This window comes from Pinus tabuliformis, chromosome J (assembly GCF_031772625.1).
Source record: "Pinus tabuliformis cultivar Carrire ecotype Pingquan chromosome J, CPIR1, whole genome shotgun sequence".
NCBI lineage: Eukaryota > Viridiplantae > Streptophyta > Pinopsida > Pinales > Pinaceae > Pinus > Pinus tabuliformis.
Window position 1 is genome coordinate 166016953 of NC_142295.1, and position 24228 is coordinate 166041180.

General features: G+C 36.8%; 1 protein-coding gene across 1 annotated transcript in view; it reads right to left on the reverse strand.

Moving 5' to 3' along the window:
• The window catches only part of LOC149226197 (DNA damage-binding protein 1-like), a 229211-nt gene that overhangs the window by 96768 nt on the left and 108215 nt on the right, over nucleotides 1-24228 (reverse strand). Inside the window, 1 exon segment of the mRNA XM_089377428.1 lies at nucleotides 3444-3519. Within this exon segment, the coding sequence (XP_089233554.1) occupies nucleotides 3444-3519 (76 nt within the window).

Genomic DNA, 24228 nt, shown 5'->3' on the forward strand with positions numbered 1-24228 from the left:
AATGTTTGCATCTTGACCCATAGCAACCCTTCATCCGATTTTGTCAGTATGTTTCCACATTGCATAGAATACATACTATTCCTATCATGATGCCTTTTTCCAAGGACTTTCCAAAATGATGGTCCTTCCTGGATGACGATGATCCATTTTAGCAAGATGACAAACTCTAACATAAAATTAGAAAATATTTGGATGAACACTTTGCAAGATGGTCTGACATTTTAGACGTAAGTTTCAGACATGTTATTATCATATGCTTCTATCCTATGATGCTTATGCAAAACATATCATCTAAAAGAGAAACCAACATTCATAAAAAACTTAGAAGTCAATGAACCTTCTTTTAGTAGTAAAGATCCTTCACTTCTTCCTTTTTTGCCTTCTTCTCGGGTTCTCCCACTGCTTCGGCTACATGAGCTTCACTTCTATCCTTTCTTTTATTGTCCTACTGATTTGGACAATCCCTCTTGTAATGTCCAAACTCGTGACACTTGGAGCATTGAACCTTGGACATATCTTTCTTCTTGGACTTGCCAAGCTTTCCTTTCTTCATTTTCTTGACTCCAGCTAGAAAGGCTTGTGACTTCTCATTTGACCCAATGTCATCTTTGACCTTGATCCTCGATTCTTCTAGTATGCATTGTGCCCACAACTCATCAAAGGGAGTTGAATCCTTCTTGGAGTAGACACTTGTTGCAAAGTTGCTCCATTTTGGTGGCAATGCATTCAGAACACATACAGTCACCTCAGAATCAGTGATGGGTTCCCCAAGTCCTTGTAAATGGTCTCTTAATTGAGAGACTCTCATGAGGAAGGATGCCATATCCTCATCCTTCGATTTCTTCATTCTATATATCTTGTTCCATAATGACATCTTTTGACATGTTGTACTTACAAAGTACAAATTCACTAGCTTGTCATACATGGCCTTAGAAGTCTTTAGATTTGCGACAAATGGAACAAGAGAATCCTTAATTGATTCAACTATGATCCTTTGAGCTCTTACTTCCCCTTTCTTGTACTTTTCGAGTTCTTGTGTCCTTATCTTTCTTAGGTTCAGTAACTTCTCCAACAACATATCCCATTACATCTTGCTTTGAATAATATCTCCAACCTTCTTGATATCTTCAAGACCTTTGGAGAGTTCTTGATATCTCCCTTGAAAGATGTTCCCAAGGTTCCCTTCACCAACAGCTTCCAAGATTGATGCCTTGCAAATGGATTTTCTTTTTGCGAGATCAATACCCTCCTTGCGAGATGGATGTAGTTATGATCGTCTTCAATGTAGAAACCCTAGATTAGACAAGGTCTTCTACCAATCTTCTGCTTTTAGACCTTGAGAGCTTCATATCCCTTGATCAACAATTATTTCTAGTGTCCTTCCGGTTTCCTTCCTTGCTCACCTTAGCTCTGATACCATGCTAGAAAATCGATAGTGGCATCTTATTATACTTATTTTCTTTAACCTTAATACTTGCTTATGAATCTTAATCTTCTTTATTTTCTTTTAGTTAGATCTTTTCATCAAACAATATCAAGAAACAACAACAACAAAAGAGGACATAGATGTAGGCTCTCAACCAGGGAAAAACCCCTCCAAGGGAAAACCCGAAAACTCTTCTCTTCTTAGAATCTACTTCAAATGAGATACAAAGACCCAATCCCTACACCAAGTCCTTCTCCTAGTACCAAGTCAACCCTTCCTCAAGTCCTTTTTCAATCTGCACCAAACTACTACACACTGCAACTTCGATCTTCCAGCTACAGCACTGCTACTCAACCTACAATTTCAACTTGCAACTTCGGCCCTGCGGCTCTTGAAGAAACCCTAATTTGACCTCCTTCTAGGCCCTTCCAAGAGCATGACAACGCTTCCTAAGGTCAGCAAGGTCTAGACAGAGTCTCCTTCCTTCGAGCTACCAATTTATGCACTTCGTCCTACTACAACTCGGCCCTGCAACTTCGGCCTCTTCCTGCAATCCAGAAACCCTAGAACTTCGCATGTGTGAGAAAGAAAGGGCCCAAAAACCAAGAAATTTCATCCATCTTTCTTCTTCTTGACCTTCCATCTCCTTCCTGCAGCTACCCAACTATAGATCAAACTCTTTCTTGTGGATCGAACTTGTAAGTGGGTGTGTCCCCAAATGAAGTCGAACTACTCTTTATATAGCCTTCTCAAGGGGTCGAATTCCCTCCTTTAGGCCGACTTGAGGATCCCAGTATCGACCTGTACTCTTGAAGATTCGAGGACTTTCTAGACTCAAAAATAATTCTTTTTACAATTACAAATTGCCTGAAAGGGTCTTATAAACATGATGTTGACTCCTTTGACTCATGACAATAAATCCTAAGACCTAACAAACCCTAGAAGCACGAAGAACATGCTTTTACCTAGAAGACCATCAATAATGAGCATGAAACCCATGCTTTAATAATAATAATTTTCTTTCTTCTTTTCTTGTTTGTTACATAGGATACATATTGAAATGAGTACAACAATTATGAAGACCAAAACTAGTTACATTTCTCAACACCTAGAAGTAGCTCTAGAGTGAATGATCACCTAAGAGAATCCCCTAAATCACACGACAATTTGCCTATAATCATAATCACGAGACATAAACGAAAGGCCAAGCCATAACATCACTCGACGACATTACAAAAGCTCAAATACCTTGTTGGAAAGCATGGAACAAATCCCCCATTACATATTTTTATATCATCATAAAAATGATAGAAACCATGTTTATAATGGAAACAATTTTTGGTGTACAAAACCACTCAAACAATTGGCTTCTAACATGATTTCATAGTGTGTTAAAATGGTGTATAAGACCCCTTTATATAGAGATAAGTTTTAGTAATTATAGGTCACTAGGCCACCTTTCAACCACCATATTAATATGGGGTCATTAGCCCATCTTCTGACCACCATATTACTATGGGATGACTAGGGCCACCTTCTAACCACCATATTAATGACAAACCATCAGGGACTTACATAATGGCATTAATGACCACTCAAGGGGCCACTAAGTCCAGCTTAACCACCATTACACTAACAAAAAGGATATAACCATATAGGCAAAAAGAATGAATTTCGCAAATAAATTGTACAAGTTAGCTTAATCGTTTTAAGGACAACCAAAATCTGTCTCACTCTAAAGGAGAGCCTAAATATGGAGCAAGTCTTGTTCACTTGCAATAAGATTTTTGGAATCCTATAAATCATTACATAGAGAGAGAGAGAGAGAGAGACCACTCTTACTTGAGAAATCTACATAAAACTATATAAGACATGGTCGTAACATTTTTATTTCCTTTGTGAGAACATTTATAAACTTGCATGCAAAAAATGCATTAGCACCTATCTAGCATATTCTTGTAAGTTGAAATCATTTCCAATTAAAACCACAGTCACATACTTACAACAAAAAGATTACCTGGTATAACACAGCAATTGTAGGCTTTGCACAACCATATAAAAACTTTATATCCAAAACTTGAAGCTCCTCAAGCCTACAAAAAAAGATTAATGGTATTACTAAGCATAGGAACAACTACATATTTAAGAAAATGTGAAAAGTACTATTCATTTTTATAACTAATCTAACAAAAATCCCTAAGCCCAAACTAAAAACTGCAACGGCAGCAAAAGAACCCCTTCATCTTGCAATGATGAAATAAAAACACCATTATCCAATTAATTGTAAATTTGTAATGGTGCATAGGTAAACCACTTCTAAATAGGTGTATGAGGAAAGGTTTCCAAAGAAAACCAGCAATACTTCAGATATACATACTACTGAGGGATTATACCCCAACATATTTAGCAGATGGCCTAATATGGAACAAGTCAAATGTAGAAATCCTTTAATAAAAATCATAAAATATCCATACCTAGACGTAAATGTTTATGCATCTCATCAAACAAAGCAATCATAACAATTCCAAACGTACATGTAAATGTTTATGCATCTCATCAAACAAAGCAATCATAACAATTCCATACGTACATGTAAATGTAAATGTGTCTCATCAAACAAAGCCATCATAATAATTCCATAACTCGATGTAAATGTATATGGTCTCATCAAGCAAAGCAATCATAAAAATTATGTACCTAGATGTAAACACATGTCTATCTCATCAAACAAATCAATAATAGAAAGCAAAACAATACAGAAATGCTTCAGAACTTGTAGTTGTTAATTTTCAAAAGTGAAAGGTATGTTGACAAAGGAGTAGTGGTGTTCACTGTTTACACTTGACTTGCAAAACGACAACTTGTCCATACTAAATAAGAGGATGACAAGCATTAAGTCCAATAGAAAATAAAATAATAATAGAAATTTTACTCAAATCAATAACAACAATTAACCATCGATGGCATAGTACATGTCATGTAAAATCTCTAATGCATATCAAATCAATGGAAAAAAACTATCATTCAAACACTATAGAACATGACTACTATATATAGATCTAGAAAATTTGATACAAACCAGTCATAATACAAAACACATAATACAAATACAAACAATACAGTCATATAAATGCTATCGTCAGCTTACAAGTTCACACTTGTTGAAATTGGCTCTATAGGGGTTTTCCCAGATGTATGGGGTTTTATCAAAAGTCAAGTACTAAATGTTTCATGGCTTCCAAATAGGGAGTAATACCTTTCCCAACACAACCATCATACCACGAGGCATCATCAAGAACCACACCTAGCACAAGAGGCTGAGCTAAACTACAAATGAATCACAATGGAGAAGCAAACTCCCTCGAGACATCTAGAGAAAGAAAATCAAAACCCAAGAATAGAAATCACCTCACCAAGTGTTGGAAGAAAAATACTATACATGGACTTCATTGTAGATTCAGCAACCTATGGTGGTGTAAGAAAAAATTGTGTTAAATACAATACATGAAGGACTGCATTGTAGATTTGTGAACCTATGGTACTGTAAGAAGAGATTGTATTAGATTGCTCCCAGATGGAAGGCAAAATATCAATGCAACTAAAACCAAGGGTAAAATGGGTTTTATGTTCTTCAATGGGTTGAAAAAGGTCACCTCAAACTATCATTTCTTCTTCAAAGAAGAGAAAGAGATAGAGAACACCACCATCTATACATATTACATACTCAAGAGTACAATTTTTAGGGCCTTGTTTTGTTTGACATGTAACCTTCAACCTTGAATTAACAAGGGCCATGGGTCCTTAGCTCAGACGACACCACTTCCAAGACATATTTTCCAAGATGTCAGCAATGGAGTCCATTGTCTAACACATAGATGTTTACAGGTCGAAGGTTTAGCTGCCCTACTTGCTCAAGGCAGACTAGGCTCCTTCGACACATGATCAAATGCATTCAAACAATTTATCAGCGCCTTATTCTTACAAAGTTCTAGACCTAGTCTCACTCCATCTTTCATGGTTTCAATGAATCAATTGTAGGTTAGAATTGGTATACATATCTAGCTTATTGTGAATCAAAGTCCATTGCTTTAGCTAGCCCCTCCAAACAAGCACATTAATTGGTTTGCAAGGGTCTTAAATCTCTTACATTCAATGAGTATTTTGGTGGACTTCCTACCTCCAGAGTCAAGTTAGACACTCCCCACACTTGGCCACCCCTCACCAACTAGACTATAGCAAAACAAGGCTATCCAAGATGACATTTACAACCACCGCAAGAAAGGTCACTTGGACCAACCCCCCAAGCAAGTTACACTTGAAGATGGTGGTGTGACCTCCGTACATGTATCATCAGTAGATGCATCCTCTTTGTCTTTCCATGGGCTCAATTCGGAATGGCTTCACATAAAATTCAGGTGGGGGTTGTTGACCACTGGAAGTGGCACCTGAAGAGTTTTTGAAGACTCCATGCCCAAGGCTGCTTGTACCATCAGAGATCATCATATCACTAGAGTTTTCCAAATCTACTTCTTCTTCTCATCTTCTTATGTTGTACCCAAATTCCACAAGCCCTACGGGCATGATGTAAAGTGAAGCTAGTATGAGGAGTCTGAGTCATGTGACAAGCCCAGATAATTTGAGACCTTGTCAATAAGTGAGTTGGGAGGTTTTTTCCACTTGGTTAATTATCATTTTCCTCCAAGAATTTAATATTAATTGAGTTTTTTCCTCCTAGCATACCCCCAAAGCTAGAGTGCGGCTTGAAATTTTCGTGGAATTCAGTTAGGTCTAGGGGCTCATTTTTTAATTTTTAAAATTTCTCACAGGGTGGAAATTGGAATAAATTCCGAATGTAATATATAATAAGTGATGTCTAGAGAAGTTGTATGGAGTATGTATGCTCAAAATTACACCTCACCCTCAACTTTCTACTATGACACACTTTGAGGGATAAAAAATAAGTTCTAGACCCTCAAAACCCACTTTTCCTAATTTTGTGGAAATGTAACAATAAATTAACCCAACAATTAAATAAATGGAAAAAAATAAATATCCACACATGCTCAAATGATGTGGAAATAAGGTGGAAATTTATCTAAAGGTCAAAGTTGAATTACCAAGTGATGTGGACTCCACAAATCAAGCAAATCAAATTCTTTGTGGCGAAGACAATGAGTTCAAGTGACAAGATCCACGATTTGAGAAAGTTAACTTGAGCTCAAGGAGATATCATGAGTTGACTTGAAATTGGATTAGAGTTCACCTGAGTGAGGTGGAGAGTGGTCTCCTACCACTCCACTTCACTCTCCCAAATTTCTTCTCATCTATTACAAACTCCCTCATCAAGGATTGTGTGGGCCTCTAAGATAGAAATCAGGTTGCCACTTAAGAAATTCAAATTTGCATGATGGAGCACTGGGATTGACTCCCATTTGTCTTAAGGATTGACTCCCAAACTTCTACATAATAAGGCCATGGGCTCTCTTTATGTAATCTTTTGTTACTAGCAATTGCGATTGTGGAAACGCTGCTGATTTGTACATTTTTCAAGAGTTTTAATAAAAAGACTTTGGGGGCTCATTCATGGGCGTTCTTCCTTTGGAGCATGGTGCATTGTGAGCTATTGGTATAATCTCTTCTATTTATGCTTTGAGTTATTTCATTTTCCAGGTACTTCTTATAGACTTGCTATTGCAAATATATCTTGTATTAGCATTTGATTTTGAAAGTAGGCTCTAAATACATTGTGAGCTATTGATATAATCTCTTCTATTTATGCTTTGAGTTATTTCATTTTCCAGGTACTTCTTGTAGACTTGCTATTGCAAAGTTATCTTGTATTAACATTTGATTTTGGAAATAGGCCCTAGATATTGAAATTTCTAGTTTATTTTCACATAAATTTTTAGATGTTTCGATTCATTGCTTGCTTATCTAAATCTATATAGGCTACTGTGGGATTGGAGTATTGTAAAAGAATCATTTATGTTGAATCAAGCGTGAGGGGAATTTGGGAGACCAACCCACTCTTGAAGCACCTTTAAAAGAACTCTCATTTGTTATTTGGATTTTCATAGTTCATCTTACGGAAAAGTGTTCAAGCAGGGATTCGTTGGAGATAGCTTGTATACAAACAAACCATTTCATAATTTAAATCTTTTCAAAAAGTGTTTCATTGATTTTATCTTAGCTTTTTGAGAACATTTTCCTAAACTAAAACAAATGATGGGTTTCACCCCCATCACTTGATTTGGTTTTTTTTACACTATTTGTATTATATTCAATTGTTTCACATGTTCTCCATCCATTAATGGTCTTTTGATTTTGCAGCCCTAAGTTGGAGTGTTGGTGACAAAAGCATTGAAGAGAAATCACTCAAACTCTAACTCTAACCATTGTCTTGTAGGACCTCCCAAGCTTATTCGAAGTTCATCTTCTAAAAGGTCGTGGGCATAAAAGGCTAGCTCCACTCTCTTGCAAAGCTTCATTAACAATTGGAGGCTATGCTTTGGAGAGCATTCTCATTGTACTTACTTTAGTTTATAATTTTGTCTTTCATGAAGTCTAGTGCTTGATGAGCCTCTTATATTGTAAAGAATCCTCTTGAAGCTTTACTTGAGAGCTTTTGGGAAGGTTTCTCATCTTTGTAACAATCTAATAAAAAGCTTAATTTTCCATGTGGGAGCTTGGCTTTCACCCAAGGCATCATTTTCTCCTTATTTAGAAGAAGAAACGTGTGGGTGGATTGATCTTCATTTTTTTCTTAGTTTTCATTTTTGCATGCCTTAAGAATTAACACAATCTAACTTTCTAAATTTAATTTTGCTACAATTTATCATTTTATGCATTTGAAGTTTTTTTGAGCAACTTACTTCATTATATTCAAGCATCTCAATTCATGTGGCAAAAGTTAAATTTAGTTAACTTAACAAGTTGTTTCATCGTTGCCTCATTATAGGCTCATTGGTTACTTGCTCATTTATTTTAAAGTTATTTGCTCACTTTTGCAAGCATATCATACATTGAAGCTTCATATAATTTCATTGCTTTAGTTAATTGATCATTGATGTATCATTTGTTAAAGCACTTACTTTGAGCAACTTACAATATTGTGTTTATGAAACTTATGTTCTTGTACCTTGTACAATTTTGAGCAATTACCTAAGTGATCTCATTGAGCATATTTCCATTTACTTGAGGCATTTCCTATTACAAGCACTAATAAACTTACTTGCATCTCATTTAAGCATATTAGCATACTTGCATTTTAACTCATTTTACCTCCAAACATATGCTTGGTTGAAATACAACGCTTAGAGACCCCTTTCTTTCATCAACTTGAGGGACATAAGCCCTCTTATGTTGTTAACACGGTGACCTTGCAATCGTCAGAGCCATAGTCTTTGCAACGCCGAAGGCATCGGGTGTGTTGGGTAATCCAAGGAAGGTAATGTTAATATTTCCTTGGTTGTCTTTCCTTGAACCCCTTCCACAACTTACATAAGGGACTTGTTTCAAAACCGTTAAAGAAAGGTCACATCTAGACTAGACATTTAGATTAAAATTAACCAAGATAATTGCATTTAATCTTAATTTAAGTGCATTTCATGCTAAAATATTTTACTATTCTTACTTGCAAATTATTTCATGTGCTTGTCAATGAAGCAAATGCTTTAAATTGATTATTTTATTTAGGCAAGTATCATCTTGTTTCACTTTTGCAATTAAAGTTTAATTTGTTTCCTTTGCAAGTCACTTTACATTGCTTCCATACATGCTTTGGATTTGTGAATAATCAAATAGTTTGAAGGCATTTCTTGAAAACAAATTTTATATCTTGCATATAATATCATATCTTGCTAACATCTCATGTTTGATTGACAGGATTACTGGTGTTTCAATTTGAAAAATTTCATTTTTCTTGAGCAAGTATCATTTATTTTTAAATAATATTGAAGGCACCAGTGTTATATTCGAGTATATTTTATTTCATATTGCTCATCATATTTGTTCATAATTTCAAGTAATCCAAGTTAACCTTAACATCTCCTAGAAAACTCACATCACTTTTTAACTTAGCTTTTCATTTAGGGACCACCCGCCTTAGCTTTGTTAAAAAATGTAACTAGATTCGCTCTTCATAATGACATGTAATTATGATTTTATGTAAATTGATGTAAAGAAGAAATTAAAATTATTTTCGTAATGATTGATTCATGGGTTTCATGATCAAGGAATTTCATTTTATGGTTAAGAATCCCATTGTGAGTCCTTAGGTTTGATCATCAAGTCATAAAGTCTAGTGAAGTCAATGTCAAGGATTGAAGACCCATTTGGGCATGTAATTCATGTAAAAGTAAATTTGTTAACCCTCTAAGACCATGTCACAAGTTCCCCTTCAAGTCGGCCTAGAGATGTTTCTAGTAGGACATGTCGTCCTAGGCACCTATTCAAGTCGGCTTATTTTGGATGGGCGGACCACTATAAATAGGGCAGCTCAGCCTCACTTAAGGACACAATTCGGTGAAGGATCTAAAGTACAAGAAAAGGTGTGAGAAAGGTCGAAGGAGTAGCCACACATCAAGCGAAGAGAAGGAAGTCTAGAAGCTGAAGTATATCAACCTGTTTTGGGCTAGAAATCCTCCAAACATGCGAAGAATCTATGTTGTACGAATTGCAGAGAGAGCCGAAGTATCACAGTCATACTTGAACGTCAAATAAAGGAGGAAGATAGGGTGAATCTCAAGCCGAGTTTGAAAGGAAGAAGTCTCCACCTAGAGCGCAGAAAATTCAAGGTTGAAAGTTATTCAACCACACGTGTTAAGGTTTCTGAAGCAAGCGTAAAGTTGCAAATCTATTCCAAGGGACCGAAATTCTGAAGGAGAGTCGAGAAAGAGGAAGAAGCAAGGAGTTTAACTATCATTGACTCAAGGAAAAAGAAAATCATCAAGGAAACCTTGTGACCTGGTCTTGGAGAGGTGAAATGGGTCAAGGGTCTTGGTCTTGGTATTCGTCAATTGAAGTCTCTATAAGAAGAAGAATTCGTTTGGGTTTTCCTCTCCAATTGGAGAGGTTTTGGCCCTGGTTGATCGCCTTCATTTTGTGTCTCTTATCTCTTTATTGTTTATGCAATGGTAGTTGTTTGATGAAGAACATAATAATAATCTACGTAAAGAGAAGATCCTACTCCAAAGAAGTAAAAGGCATTCACAAGCAGTTATCATTAGAAGAGAAATATCATAATACCATTGCCCTAGATTTCTCAACGTGGTATCAAAGCTAAGGTGACAAAGTCAAGAAGGGCGTCTTATCAAGGGGCACTCAAGGATCAAATCTCGAGAAAGACATCAAAGCAAATCTACAAAGATCATCTTGGAGTCAAGATCTACAAAGAAGTATAAAATCCCTAGATCGAAGAAGAACTCTACACCAGCAGTCTTGGGATCCTCAAGTCACCAAAAGGACCACAAAGACCCTAATCAAGATGAAGGTCCTTATAAATCAAGTTTCTTGAAGACTATTCATCCTAGAGAAGAAAGATCAAGGACGTTGTCATCATCTCCAAAAGTTCTAAGGCAATTTCCTCTCGTTGAAGCAAGGACCTTACCATTGAAGAAAATCATTGAGGAAGCATCAAGACATCATCAAGCAGTCATCATTGATCATCAATGACAATGACATCACCATCAAAGGATCTAAAGTGATCTCCTCCTTTGTGGAGTCAAAGATCACTCTTGAAGAGATCTATCTTCATCAAGGAGAAGTTCTCTCTCAACCATATCATCATTAAATTTGACAAGGCAACAAGTGTAAGAAGCATCTTCTAAAGCGAACAAAGCTCCTTCTTAAGTTTAAATACTCAAAAAGACTTGGAATATAAATATATCCATGAGGATACAAATATTATATAATAAAATGTATGAAGAATGATGATACAAATGAGAGCGAGAGGTCTGCTTATATATCATGCAGGTGCCTCTTCATGGAGAGTCATGTCTCATTAGACACGACTCTTCAACCTAATTACTAATTAACTAATCATTATTAACTATTATCATTTACATTATTTCCTATATATTTATTCATAACATTGCCTTCCTCCTCAAAAAGCTTTGTCCTCAAAGCTTGTCGATGAAAAAGGCTTGATCCCTTTTTCGGGTTTGAATGTCTTCTCGTCTTGGAACAGTCATCTTCGTCGACACAAGTTGATATGATCTTCTAAGTGACAAACAAAATTGTCGCAATGAGAAGAGATCAAACCATCCTAGATTGATCTTCTGTGGAATCAAATTTTGTGATGAATAGTTATGATAGGACTACATTCTACAAACATCAATATCCTTGGAAACATAATTTTGTCGTTTATTTTATGAGCGATACTGGTACGTAGCTTGATTGGAAAGTTTGCTCTTGTGATTTGGATGTTGATACATAGCTCCTTTGGTTTGGCTTTCATCTATCATATTAGTGGTTGATTATTGATTTTCTTCAAGCGTCGTTGTTGTTAAGTTGGCGATTGAATCATCATTTGGAATGTCCATTGTTGGATTGCAACTTCTGCATATGTTTTAACTTCTCTAGATTCCTCTTCTTCCTTACTTGTGATATTGACTGGATCGATATTTATTCCCTTATCTTCAACTTGGACTGAAACGACTGACAACTTCAATGCTTCACCTTGAAGTTGTTTTACCTTGTCATTCAGCGATTTCTTGTCATTTTTAAGTTTTTTTATTTGCCTGAGTAAGGTTTGGTTATGATTCCTTAAACGTACAAGTTCATCATTTCCTGAATTGTTGACTTTATTCTTGGTAGCTTCATCATCTTTTAAACTTTTGATTTGTTCTAATAATGTCTGATTAAGGCTCTTAAAACGAAAATTTTCTTCTTCTTGTTCTAATAAATGCTTCTTGAGTTCCTTCTTTGTGGCTTTGGCTTTCTTGACTTGTTTGAGTAGTTTTTTATTGTGATATTTGAGGCACAAAATTTCTGTCTTTACTGCAGATGGCTTCTTCGAGCTCTTTTTGCTTCTTTTTTTTGTTATCTCGAAACATCAAGTATGAAATATCCTTAAAGTCTTCTGATGAAGGCTTTATCGGTTTTAACCTCATTGTCACATCCTCGAAGATGGTCATTGTCCTATTGTAAGAAAACATCAATATCTTTTTTTCTAAGTTAAACATGAACGTACCTAATAGCTTAAACCAAGGTTGACCGAGAATTATGTCAATCTTCCTATTATACATAGTTGCAACACGGAATTTAGATATGTACTCATAATGATCTATTGTCACTTGTAAATCACTAATTGCATACTCCTTTTTGCCACAAATATCTATTCTTTCACCAATGCTTGGCTCTTGAATTAATAACTAATCTACCAAATTAATATTTATGTAATTTTCCTCATTGCTTGCGTTGATAGTGATATTATTTTTTTCCTTGGATACTTCCTTTTAATGAAATTAAACTATAATCCATAATCGAAAAACCATTGTTTTTTAATTTGTCCCAATGAACTTAGGGCGTTTTTAGTAGCCCTTTTCTTATTTTTTATTTTTAATAAACTTTCAAAACTTTTAATTTATTTCCCTTTTTTAATTAATTTTTATTGTTATTCCTTTTTTTCTCCTTTTAATAATATATATATATATATATATATATATATATATATATCAAGTTAATTAAATTAATTACTTATATAAAATAATTAATTAGATATAGTTGTTTCATATATATATATGGTTGATACTAATGTTAAAATATTTTTAACATATGAACCCACAGTCGTGACTTAACGACGCACCCACCTAGCCGCAACAAAAACTTCCACAAAAAATGTCAACGGTCATCGGTCAAGTGGGCAGCAGGGGTTGACGTTGTGGAAAAAAAAACGTTGCAGGCTAGGTATGACGGCGGTGCAGCAATTGCAGCAGTGGACAGCGATAGTCGGGAGCCAGGTAGCACAGGGATGTGGTCCAGGCAGCAGTGGACGGATTTGATGAAGCTGCTCAACGGGTGAAGGGAGACAAGGGAGACAGTCGCCTGTCTACAAATGATGATGGCGGCCAAGTGGGGCAGAATAGAGGACGCAGGCAACAACGACTCTTGCTCAGTCGATGGCTTAGGTGGGCAGTGGGCTCGGAGGTGATGATGACCGAATTAGGAGTGGCTAGTTGGTGATTGGGTTATGGTTGCAGCACCTGGTTCGGTGGTTTGCTGCAGCAGCAGATGCTATGTACGGTTGCCTCTGGTGGTTATGCAACACTTTTTCCTTCTTTTATATATATTCCTTCATTTTTATCCTTTCTTATATATATATATATATATATATATATATATATATATACTCCTTCATTTTTTTTTCTTTCATGAACTTTTTTATTTTTTTAATTAGATATTTTTTTAAAATACTTCTCTCTCTCTCTCTCTCTCTCTCTCTCTCTCTCTCTCTCTATATATATATATATATATCTTATGGCCCAAGGCCTAGTAGTGAAACTAGCAGAATGGAGAACCTTCGAGTCATAACGTAACGTTTGAGTTTTGACGACAACAATGTTGACGCAGTTGATGACCAAAGGCCTGGTGATCAGCCAACGTGGCTCTGATACCAAATGAAGCAAACAAAGTTCCTTCTTTAGTTTAAATACTCCAGAAGACTTAGAATATAAAAATATCTATGAGGATACAAATATTATATATTAAAATGTATGAAGAATGATGATACAAATGAGAGCGAGAGGTCTACTTATATATTATGCAAGTGCCTTTTCATGGAGAGTCATGTCTCATTAGACATGACTCCTCAACCTAATTACTAATTAACTAATCATTATTAATTATTATCATTTACATTATTTCCTATATATTTATTCATAACATCTTCACAAGTATATTTATAACTAAATCTGTCAAAATGTCTTTTTGCAAGGAAAGCAACAAATTGGTTGGGGCTTCAAACTATTGTGCATGGAAAACGAGGATGGATCTGAATCTCATTGAAAATGAGGTGATGGATCATGTCAAAGGCTCTATCACCAAACCATCGAAGGAAGACGCTCAAGCACTTGCAAATTTTGTGAAAGGGGAAGTAAGATCTCAAAGAATTCTCATAGAATCCATCAAGAATCCCCTCATTCCATGTGTATCTAAACTCAACACCTCGAAAAAAAATATGACAAATTGGTAGAGTTGTTTTCTGTAAACATTGCAGGAGAATTTATCTCTCTAAGGCAAGGACTCTACAACGTAAGGATATCGAAAGAAGAAGAAATAGCCTCATACTTTATGAGGATATCTGAGATAAGGGATCAACTTCAAGATCTGAGAGAAATAATGTTTGACAAGGAGATGACCATTGTAGTAATAAATGCACTACCAGAGGAGTGAGGTAACTTTACTTCAAGTATTTATGGGAAGAAAGAAGCTACTCCATTCCAGGATCTATGGTCACTATGAAAGATTGAAGAAACCAGACTGAAGGCAAAAACTAAGGTCCAATGCTATGGATGTCAAGAATATGGGCATTATAAAAGAGATTGTCCTAAGCCTAAGAAGGATAATAACAAGAGAGGTAGAGAAGAAGCCCATATTACCGAAGAAGTGGAGGAAGTTGAAAAGAAGAAGTCCAAGAAAGAGGAAGTAAGAGATCTCTACTATAATTGAGATAGTCTTCCTCACCTATTTCTTTTCAAGTTCCTATTTTTAAGTTTTTCTATTGTAAGATATGGCTATCATGATTCACTGAGGAAAATGATAGGATATATCATGGCATCATAGACACATTAAAAGCAAGAGTTCGTGATCATAGAGAAAAATTGTTGAAATAGAATTCTATGACAGTCACCCCTGGAAGGATATAGTTCTTCGTAATCTCATTAGAAGCATAAGTGGTACTTATGGGAAAAAGAAAAAGGCATATAGTACAGAAGCTCATCATACATCAGTCAAAAGGAAACATATGTTGGATGAAGATACTCAAGATCCTCTACTGGAATCTTGATTGGAAGGTTCACCAATCAAAAGGACGCAAGTGTTTCATCAAGAATTCCAACTTGTGGGAATTCATGAGATGACGGTATGATGACAGAAAAGGTAAAGCGAACCAAGGGATTGAAGTTCTTTCAATCAAGGAAGCTGCTAAAGCAAGTTTGGATGAGACAAAGGAAAATGAGGTATGTATGCCTATATTCGATATTGTAGAGTCATGTCATATGGTTGCAAGTAACATGGATAAATGCTCTATCTCAAAAGCATGATCAAAAGAAAGGATCTCCTCCCTTGAAAGGATGCAAGAAAGCATGGGTCACACATTGTCTAGATGAAATCAACATAATATGTCCTCATATGAAATATGATGTGGTTGACAAAATCAGAGGAACTATGACTGGAAGTTCCTAGAAGGAAATGTGGGAAGAGAGAAAGGAAGAGATCATGAAATATGCAACTATGGAAAAGGTAATCAACATTTGAGGACTAAGATTTGACTAGGATATCTCCATGAAAGATATGAAGACTTTGATGAAGTCTAGGAAAAGAAAAAAACCCTTGACAGTATGTATCTTTTGGAGATGTGTCAATCTGTATGCAAGATGTTGATGCGAACTAGAAAATGTCACGATGAAAGACCATCAAAAAGGTTATTTTGATTTAATGTGCATTCCTTATTTTTGAATGATATCTAGATGGGCTTATGCAAGGCTGCCAAGGAAAGATCTATGGATATCTTCCACCATTGTTGTCCGTGTAGTAGGATGAAAGATCCTTAAGGAAACATGGCATGAAGAAGGCGGCATAGCATGAAGGAAGGTCAGATAGGAACTGTTCCCTACAAAGAAGTCCCAAAACATGAAGACTCTTGAATAAAGAAAAGAAGTTCATGACATCGTGAGGAGTTCTTTAAGTAGTTGGTTTTCCCATCATCTCCACCTAAAGAGTTGTTGTAGGCCCCTAATTAAGAGGGAGCCTAGAAACAAGTTTCTAACATGGTAGAAACTTGGAAGCAAATTTCAAAGCCAAGAAGGAGCTTAGGTACATTCCTTCTGTAAGAATGAATACATTCTGTCATTGGATAGATATATCCTCCCTAATTAAGAGGGAGAGCTAGACACATCATTCGTGTCTTCACTTGGGAAGACAGAATGGAGTATTGGGTAAACATCTAGCATCCGATGCTCTTTGAGGATGAGTTAGGGCATCCAAGATACGAGTAGTCATAGAGGACCGATATTCTTTGAGGAATGAGAATCCAAGATAAGAATAGTCTTGGTGGAACATACTTTAAGAGAACCCGAGTGGGGTATGTTCCGAGAGAGACAATGATGAGGGTCTCTATACATCATTGGTCTCGCCAACATTGAGCTTTGATCTTGTGGAGGGATAGAGTTGTTATTCAAGGCTTTGTTATATGACAATGCTGGTTGCTATGATGCTATACAGATGGGTCGCCAATCCGACTCTGCTTATGATAATTCTTCAGATTGAGAATATCCAAATACCTTGTATGGATTATGAATACCACCCTAGTTAAGAGGGAGTGTTGAAAAGTGTAACTAGGTTTAGTCTTCATAATGACATTTGTAATTAAGAAAATAAATGACATAATGACATTTGTAAATTGATGTAAAGAAGAAAATAAAATTATTTTTGTAATGCTTGATTCATGGGTTTAATGATTTGGGAATTTTATTTTATAGTTAAGACTCCCATTGTGAGTCCTTAGGTTTGTTCCTCAAGTCATAAAGTCTAGTGAAGTCAATGTCAAGGATTGAAGACCCATTTGGGCATGTAATTCATGTAAAAGTAAATTTGTTAACCCTCCAAGACCATGTCACAAGCTCCCCTTCAAGTCGGCCTAAAGGTGTTTCTAGTAGGACATGTCGACCTAGGCACCTATTCAAGTCGACTTATTTTGGATGGGAAAACCACTATAAATAGGGCAGCTTGGCCTCACTTAAGGACACAATCCGATGAAGGATTTGAAGTACAAGAAAAGGTGCGAGAAAGGTAGGAGTAGCCACACGTCAAGCGAAGAGAAGGAAGTCTAGAAGCCGAAGTATATCAACCTGTTTTGGGCTAGAAATCCTCCACATATGCAAAGAATCTATGATGCCCGAACTACAGAGAGAGATGAAGTATCACAGTCATACTTGAACGTCAAATCAAGGAAGAAGTCAAGTTGAATCTCAAGCTGACTTTGAAAGGAATAAGTCTCCACTTAGAGTGCAAAAAATTCAAGTTGAAAGTTAGTCAACCACACGTGTTATGATTTCTGAAGCAGGCCGAAAGTTGCAAATATGTTCCAAGGGACCGAAGTTTTGAAGGAGAGTCGAGAAGGGAGGAAGAAGCAAGGAGTTTGACTATCGTTGAGTCAAGGAAAAAAAACTCATCAAGGAAACCTCGAGACTTGGTCTTGGAGAGCTGAAATAGGTCAAGAGTCTTTGTCTTGGTATTCGTCAATTGAAGTCTCTATAAGAAGAAGAATTTGTTTGGGTTTTCCTCTCAAGTTGGAGAGGTTTTGGCCCTAGTTGATCGCCTACATTTTGTGTCTCGTCTCTTTATTGTTTATGCATTGGTAGTTGTTTGATAAAGAAGAACATAATAATAATATAAGTAAAGAGAAAATCCTAATCTAAAGAAGTAAAAGACATTCACAAGCAGTTATCATTAGAAGAGAAGTCCCATAATACCATTGCTCTAGATTTCTCAACAAACTTACCTAGGAAAGAGCTTAAACATAGAGAGTTGGGAATAGGTGACAACCATAGTTTTAAAAATCGGTTCGCTTGAACCGGAAACCGGTCAAACTGGCCGGTTCATTGGGCGAGCAGGTCAAACAGGCCAAAAAACCTGTTGAAGGGTCCATTTCGCCCAAATTTCACAAAAACTGGACCAAACTGGCCGATTTATGATTGAACCGGCAAGTTTATGGTAAAACCGGCAGTTCCATCATAAATCGATCGATTTATTGCCAAGGCAGCTATAAACCCCACAATACAATTTTGTGAGTTTTGAAGTTGTTTTGAGGGAAATATGGGGTTGATTTCCTTCAAAAATAGTCCCTCCAAGAAAAACATGCCTACCCTCTCATTTCTTGACACATCTCAACCCTAGCAATGTTGCCAATTAATGGTAAATTAAAAGTGACATTTCCTTTAATTTTCATTTTCATCCTTTTACTTAAATTTTTAACATTACCATGAAATGACTCAGGATGTTTGAGAGTGGTTTCGACCTCATTGGATTTCATATGGAGAAACTAAAATTTTAGATTTCACTCAAAATTCAGCAGACTTAATGGTTTTCAGGATTTCATGGTTTGGGGGTTTGCAACGTTTCCATTTGATTCTATCATGCATGAGGGTATGAGATCGGCATTTGATCAAGAGCATGAAGACCTTTAAGAACCTTGATGTTGGTGGCACTGATTGTTGAACTTTGTTGATGTTGGTGGTATTGATTGTTGAACCCCTCTACCATGGCCTTAACAAGAATGCACCCTTCACTCAAAGGAAAACAATTGGTTAGTCATGCTAATCTTTTTCTACCACATTATAAGGTTGAGGAAATGAACCCTTCACTCAAACCAAAATCATTGGTTAGGCATGTTAAACCTTTTCAACTCCTACCATGTTATAAGGTTGAGCAATCCAAGCCTGAAGACTTTGAACTAGCTGATGTTTATGTACCTCTTGTTGACGATCCCATTTCTAGTAGCGTTGAATCAATGACGAGTTTCATGAGTGACCATGTTGATCAGTGATTTGTAGTTTTGATGTCTATTTTTGCTACTACTACTAAAGTTGTAGAGGAGTTTTAGGAGTCCTCAAACTCTAAGCCATATTATTTATGTAGCTCATGTCGATGATCTCTTGTCTAGGTAGTGGTGATGAGTTTGATCATGATGAGGAGTGATCATGTTGTTGATCACTGATATGTAAAATTGTAGTAGGTCAGTGACCCCATAGCTTAGAGCATTGTTTTCGGACTCTAGAGGCCATTTAGAGCCTCATTGATTAGGTATTTTGTTGTTGATATGTATTGCACTCGATGCCATTTTGATATATTCACCTTTACATAGTATATAGATGAGAAAACCCTGCATATTTTGCCTCTATTGGTATGGAACCATGGTTTTAAATCTTAAAAATAGTTTTTTATTAAATACTAATTATTTCATGTATTTTTTTAAAGACCGGTTCATTTAAACCTGACAAGTCCAGGTTTGATCTGTTCCGGTTTGAAACCCGATTTATTAGGTGGACCGGTCCAGTCATCGGTTCCGGTTTTTAAAACTATGGTGACAACCCCCTCTCTTAAATTTGCCACCAAGCATACCTTGTGGGGTTAAGGGCTTTTCTCACTAACTTAGGTATGTGTGACAACGGCAACAGCGGCCAAGCGATAACTTGAGCACTTGGGCAATATTAGTTAGTTGTACCATTTATAGGGCGTTGACATAGAGAAGCATTTCATATTTGTTACTCAACTTATTATGAGAAATGGGATGGATTTGATAAACTATTCGAGGAGCCATATACTCTTTCTAGTTTCGTTCATTATCCTTAACAGATGTTTAGAAAAATCTCCACCCACATAATTACTTCATTTATTGCGTTGCATGCAACCGCAATGTGGACCAAGTGACAAACCGATGGAAACCTCGCTTTTGATCCCAAACGAGTGAGTCAATGAGTGTCATTCCTACTTCCCAAAGACCTGAGTCTCGATGTCATGCCAAGACCCACAGTAGCGTCAAATAGATTATTCTAGACCTCAACATTGTGCTTCCTCTTCCAGGGAACAAAACATTGTGCTTCCTCTTCCAGGGAACAACACATTGTGCAATCCAACAATTCATATAGATCATCCTCCAAGCAACCCTCTATTCAATGTTTCCTCCATTCCACCTCGAGTTTTAGGGGAGCAAACTTTACTTGACCGTCATATGTTACAATATTTGTATTCAAGAGCTTGGACCTACTCTCCTTGTACATTTTTCATTTAGTTTTTCTCCACATTCTTTGGGTTTCAACTTCAATGTTTTAAATTTAGATGAAGACTTTACAATCTACATATTGCTTTATATAAGAGTCGTCTTATGCTCCCACATTATATCAACATTATTATACTTAGAAATCACAATGACCTACTTTTGTGGTAATGTGCTGGACATTAAAAAGATTACCTTATCTACTTCACATTCCCAACTTTATAATGGATGCTCCTTTTTATGTATTTTTGTTCTTTGTCATCAGCGTAATTTACTTTATCCTCCAAATTCTATCATCAATTGTACTTTTTTGTCCCAATCACCTTTCATTTTTGTCATTTGTTAGCCACTAATAAAATTCTCTAATCTTGTCTTATCTCTATATTTCAAGAGAAGTTTGGCACTCACAAGATGATATTAGTTGTAGTTTTGAGTCTCACTGACCTACCTTTCTGGTCACTTGTGGATATTAGACATTATCTTACCAAAACATTTTTATAGAGTCCTCACAAATAACCAAGGCAAAGAACACCTAGTACGCAAGAATTCATGTACTGATGAACCTGCCAAATCCTTTCATTGATTCGATAAATATGAAACACTAGGAAGAAGAACAACACATCCCTCTTCAAAGCAGCATTCATCATGAACATGTCTGCTTGATGCACGAATATCCAACGGGCAAATTAGCGCAAACAACAAGATGCAAAGAGGTTGCAAGGGTTACAAAGAAGGGAAAAACATGAAAGAAAACATGGAAGGAAAAAGCAATAGTGCAAATAACCATTACAAACAGATACAAAACCTTGAAGAATCTAGATGAGTATTGCAAACCTTCCAATGCTTATACTAGAAGCTCTAGAGTAAAACAAGAGAATATAAACAAATAAAGTCCTCTTTATAAGAGAATTAGCCATGCAATGTGTCATTTGCGCATTGGCCCTCAATGAAATTGAAAATACAAACTCAAAACCAGATGATTGGGTCAACACATAAGCTATAGGTGGTGGGCTCCACATCTAACTAAGAGGTGAGAACTAATATAGTTCACTTACTACTCATAGCATGATGGCAATGCACACAACCAACAAGAGAGAGTGTGTGAAGACTATAATTTGTTCCTTACCTCGACTCTCCACTACGGGAGCATGACACCTCTCAAGCCATGCTTTCTAATTAGACAAAGCTTAAGACAAATGTTACACCTTATGAACAACATAGAATCCCCTCAAGCTTCGCGTGTGGAAAATTTTGATTAGGTAGGATATTGCTCATAGCCTCATACTATGCAACTTGGCCCTCTAAATAAGGAACATTATTTTATAATGAAGTCGGGTTACAATTTATGATGTCAAGAATTAACATTAAGTCATATTTGATAATTAGATGTTAGGGAATATGCAATGAAGAATCACTAGCATTAAGGCTATATAAACAATTCACATATCTTTCAAAATATAAAATACATTAAATGGTTCACTCTCTAATGCTAATATGAAATTTATACTATTGCGATTGCAATTTTTTAAGGCACTATTAGAGCCACAAGCATGCCTCTAGGACTCAATGAGAAGAAGCTAAAGCATTCTCAGATCTATAATATGGAATGAGGCTAGGAAGGTGGTAGAACTTTTTAGCAAAATTTGTGAAAATAAAATTTGAAATTTTAGCACATATTTTAAGATATATGGAGTGCAAAATTGGAATGTTGTTCAGCATAAAATTTGAGTGTTGAAGCACAAATTTCAAGCATGCTAACAAGCATGATTTTGCAAAAATAACTAGGAGAGCATCACAGAGGGTGAATTATAAGTAGCAAAATATGGGTGACATCTTCAAATAGAAAGATTTTCAGCAACAAATTATGGGTGTGAACCATGAGACAAAAGACTTTATACAACAACTTTTAACAAGCTTCCCAAGACAAAGGATTCCAAGCAATAAAATCTAGGCACAATTTATGCCAAGAAACATAGCCTTCTTTCCACAACGAGAAGGGATCTCATATCAGTTGCTTACCACTTGCATAAAGCTTTAAGGCATACTCTCCTCCTCCTTATGAAACCCAACCATCACCATAATGGTGGATCCAAACTCCTCTTTTGCAACAAAAGACTTTACTTCATGATGTCCCTTGCCAATCTCCCACCAATATCCTCGCCCTTCCACCTCCTTGCCACCTTTTATCCCCCAGAAATCTCAGTAGAGTGGCCCAATCCCCTAACTCCAACAAAACAACAAATGAGTAAGGTTTCCAACTTGAGGTTTTGAAGTATGACATTCATTACCTTGTTGGAAATACTGAGAGGGGGGGTGAATCAGTATTTCTTATTATTTTTAATTGTTCTAGTGATTGCCAAAAGCATTTATAGATATGTATATGTATACACAGAACACAGAAATCAACAGCTGGAATTAATGCTTTTATTAAAACTCAAGATAGTGCAATGAAATAAATACAATATAAGTATAAATCTGATTGTGAATAGTTGCCAAGCTCTAACTTGGACTTCAGTGAGGCTCCAACCTCCAAAGCACCAACTCTGTTTTGCAGTGGTTCTGCACTTAGGAGCACCTACCCCCAATGACTTCAGTCCTGTTCAATTCTGAGGCTCCAACCTCTTGGGCTCCAACCCAACCTTGGTATGAACTGTTCTGCTGTTGTTCTCTACTCACAAGCCTGTTGAGCTTCTGCTATTCTCCTGTTCTCTTGCTTCTCTGGCCCCTCCTTCCTCTTGCCTCTTCTTCGGCTTCCTCTCTTACTAATTATATATCCATTAATCACCATCTCACTTTGTTTTTATGTTTTTATGTATTTCAGATGCCTCTGACTCTTCGTTTCCGCTTTCCACCGCCTCTTTGGCTTCCTCCTCGGTCGTTGTTGTTTCCTCTGACTCGCTTGATCTTTCAGCTTCCCTCCTTGGTCGTTGTGGCTTCCTCTGTGCTAGCTTTCCATTCAACTTCTTGGCTTTACAGTCACTGTGTGTTAAAACTGTAACACAGGCCCATTTTTTCAATGATAACAGGCATCCACTGAGACTGTTTCGTTTAACGGACATGTTATGCTCCAATCGTAATCTCCATCGCCCTGATACACCCCATGTAACTGACGCTCAGCCTTCTAATTCATCAGAACAGTTATCATAGGCCTTTCGGCCCAAAAATCCCGCGCAACCCAAAAAACTTGATTACACAAGAAATATGTGGGAAACAGTCGAAAGGACTGAAGGGGCGGACTTCAGGAAATATTACACCCGCATTTAAACGACATCGGGTCCGCTCCTCCACAACATTATCGCAATCGGAAATCGCGGCTTCCCGGAGTTCTTTATATAGTGACTTCATGACATCAATGGCCGATGGTTCGATCCTCCTGCGGACGCGATATGGCATTAAACAACAGTTGATATTCTCGTCGGGTCCGCAACCGTTCATCACAATCGGGGTTTGCCCTTGGCAGAGCTCCGATGCGATATCGCTATCGGCGATCGCAAGTCGCACAGGGTTAGTTCCGATCCGATATCACTATCGGTGATCGCAAGTCGCATATGGTCAAGGCCTTACACTGTATTACCTCTGCTCCGATTTCCCGATGCAATAATCGTTATCGGTGATCGCAAAGGGGCCGCTTGACACACTTTAACGCCCGCTTCCAAAGTGTCGATGCGATGTGCCGGACCCGATAGGATCCCAAAACTCCCGTGCATATATTTTCAAGTCCGGTCTCCGCCTGCGATAGTGTAACGGCATATATACGTGAGTTTTGGCCTCTGATAGTGTATTGTCGGGGATGCATAGCTTGCCCGCC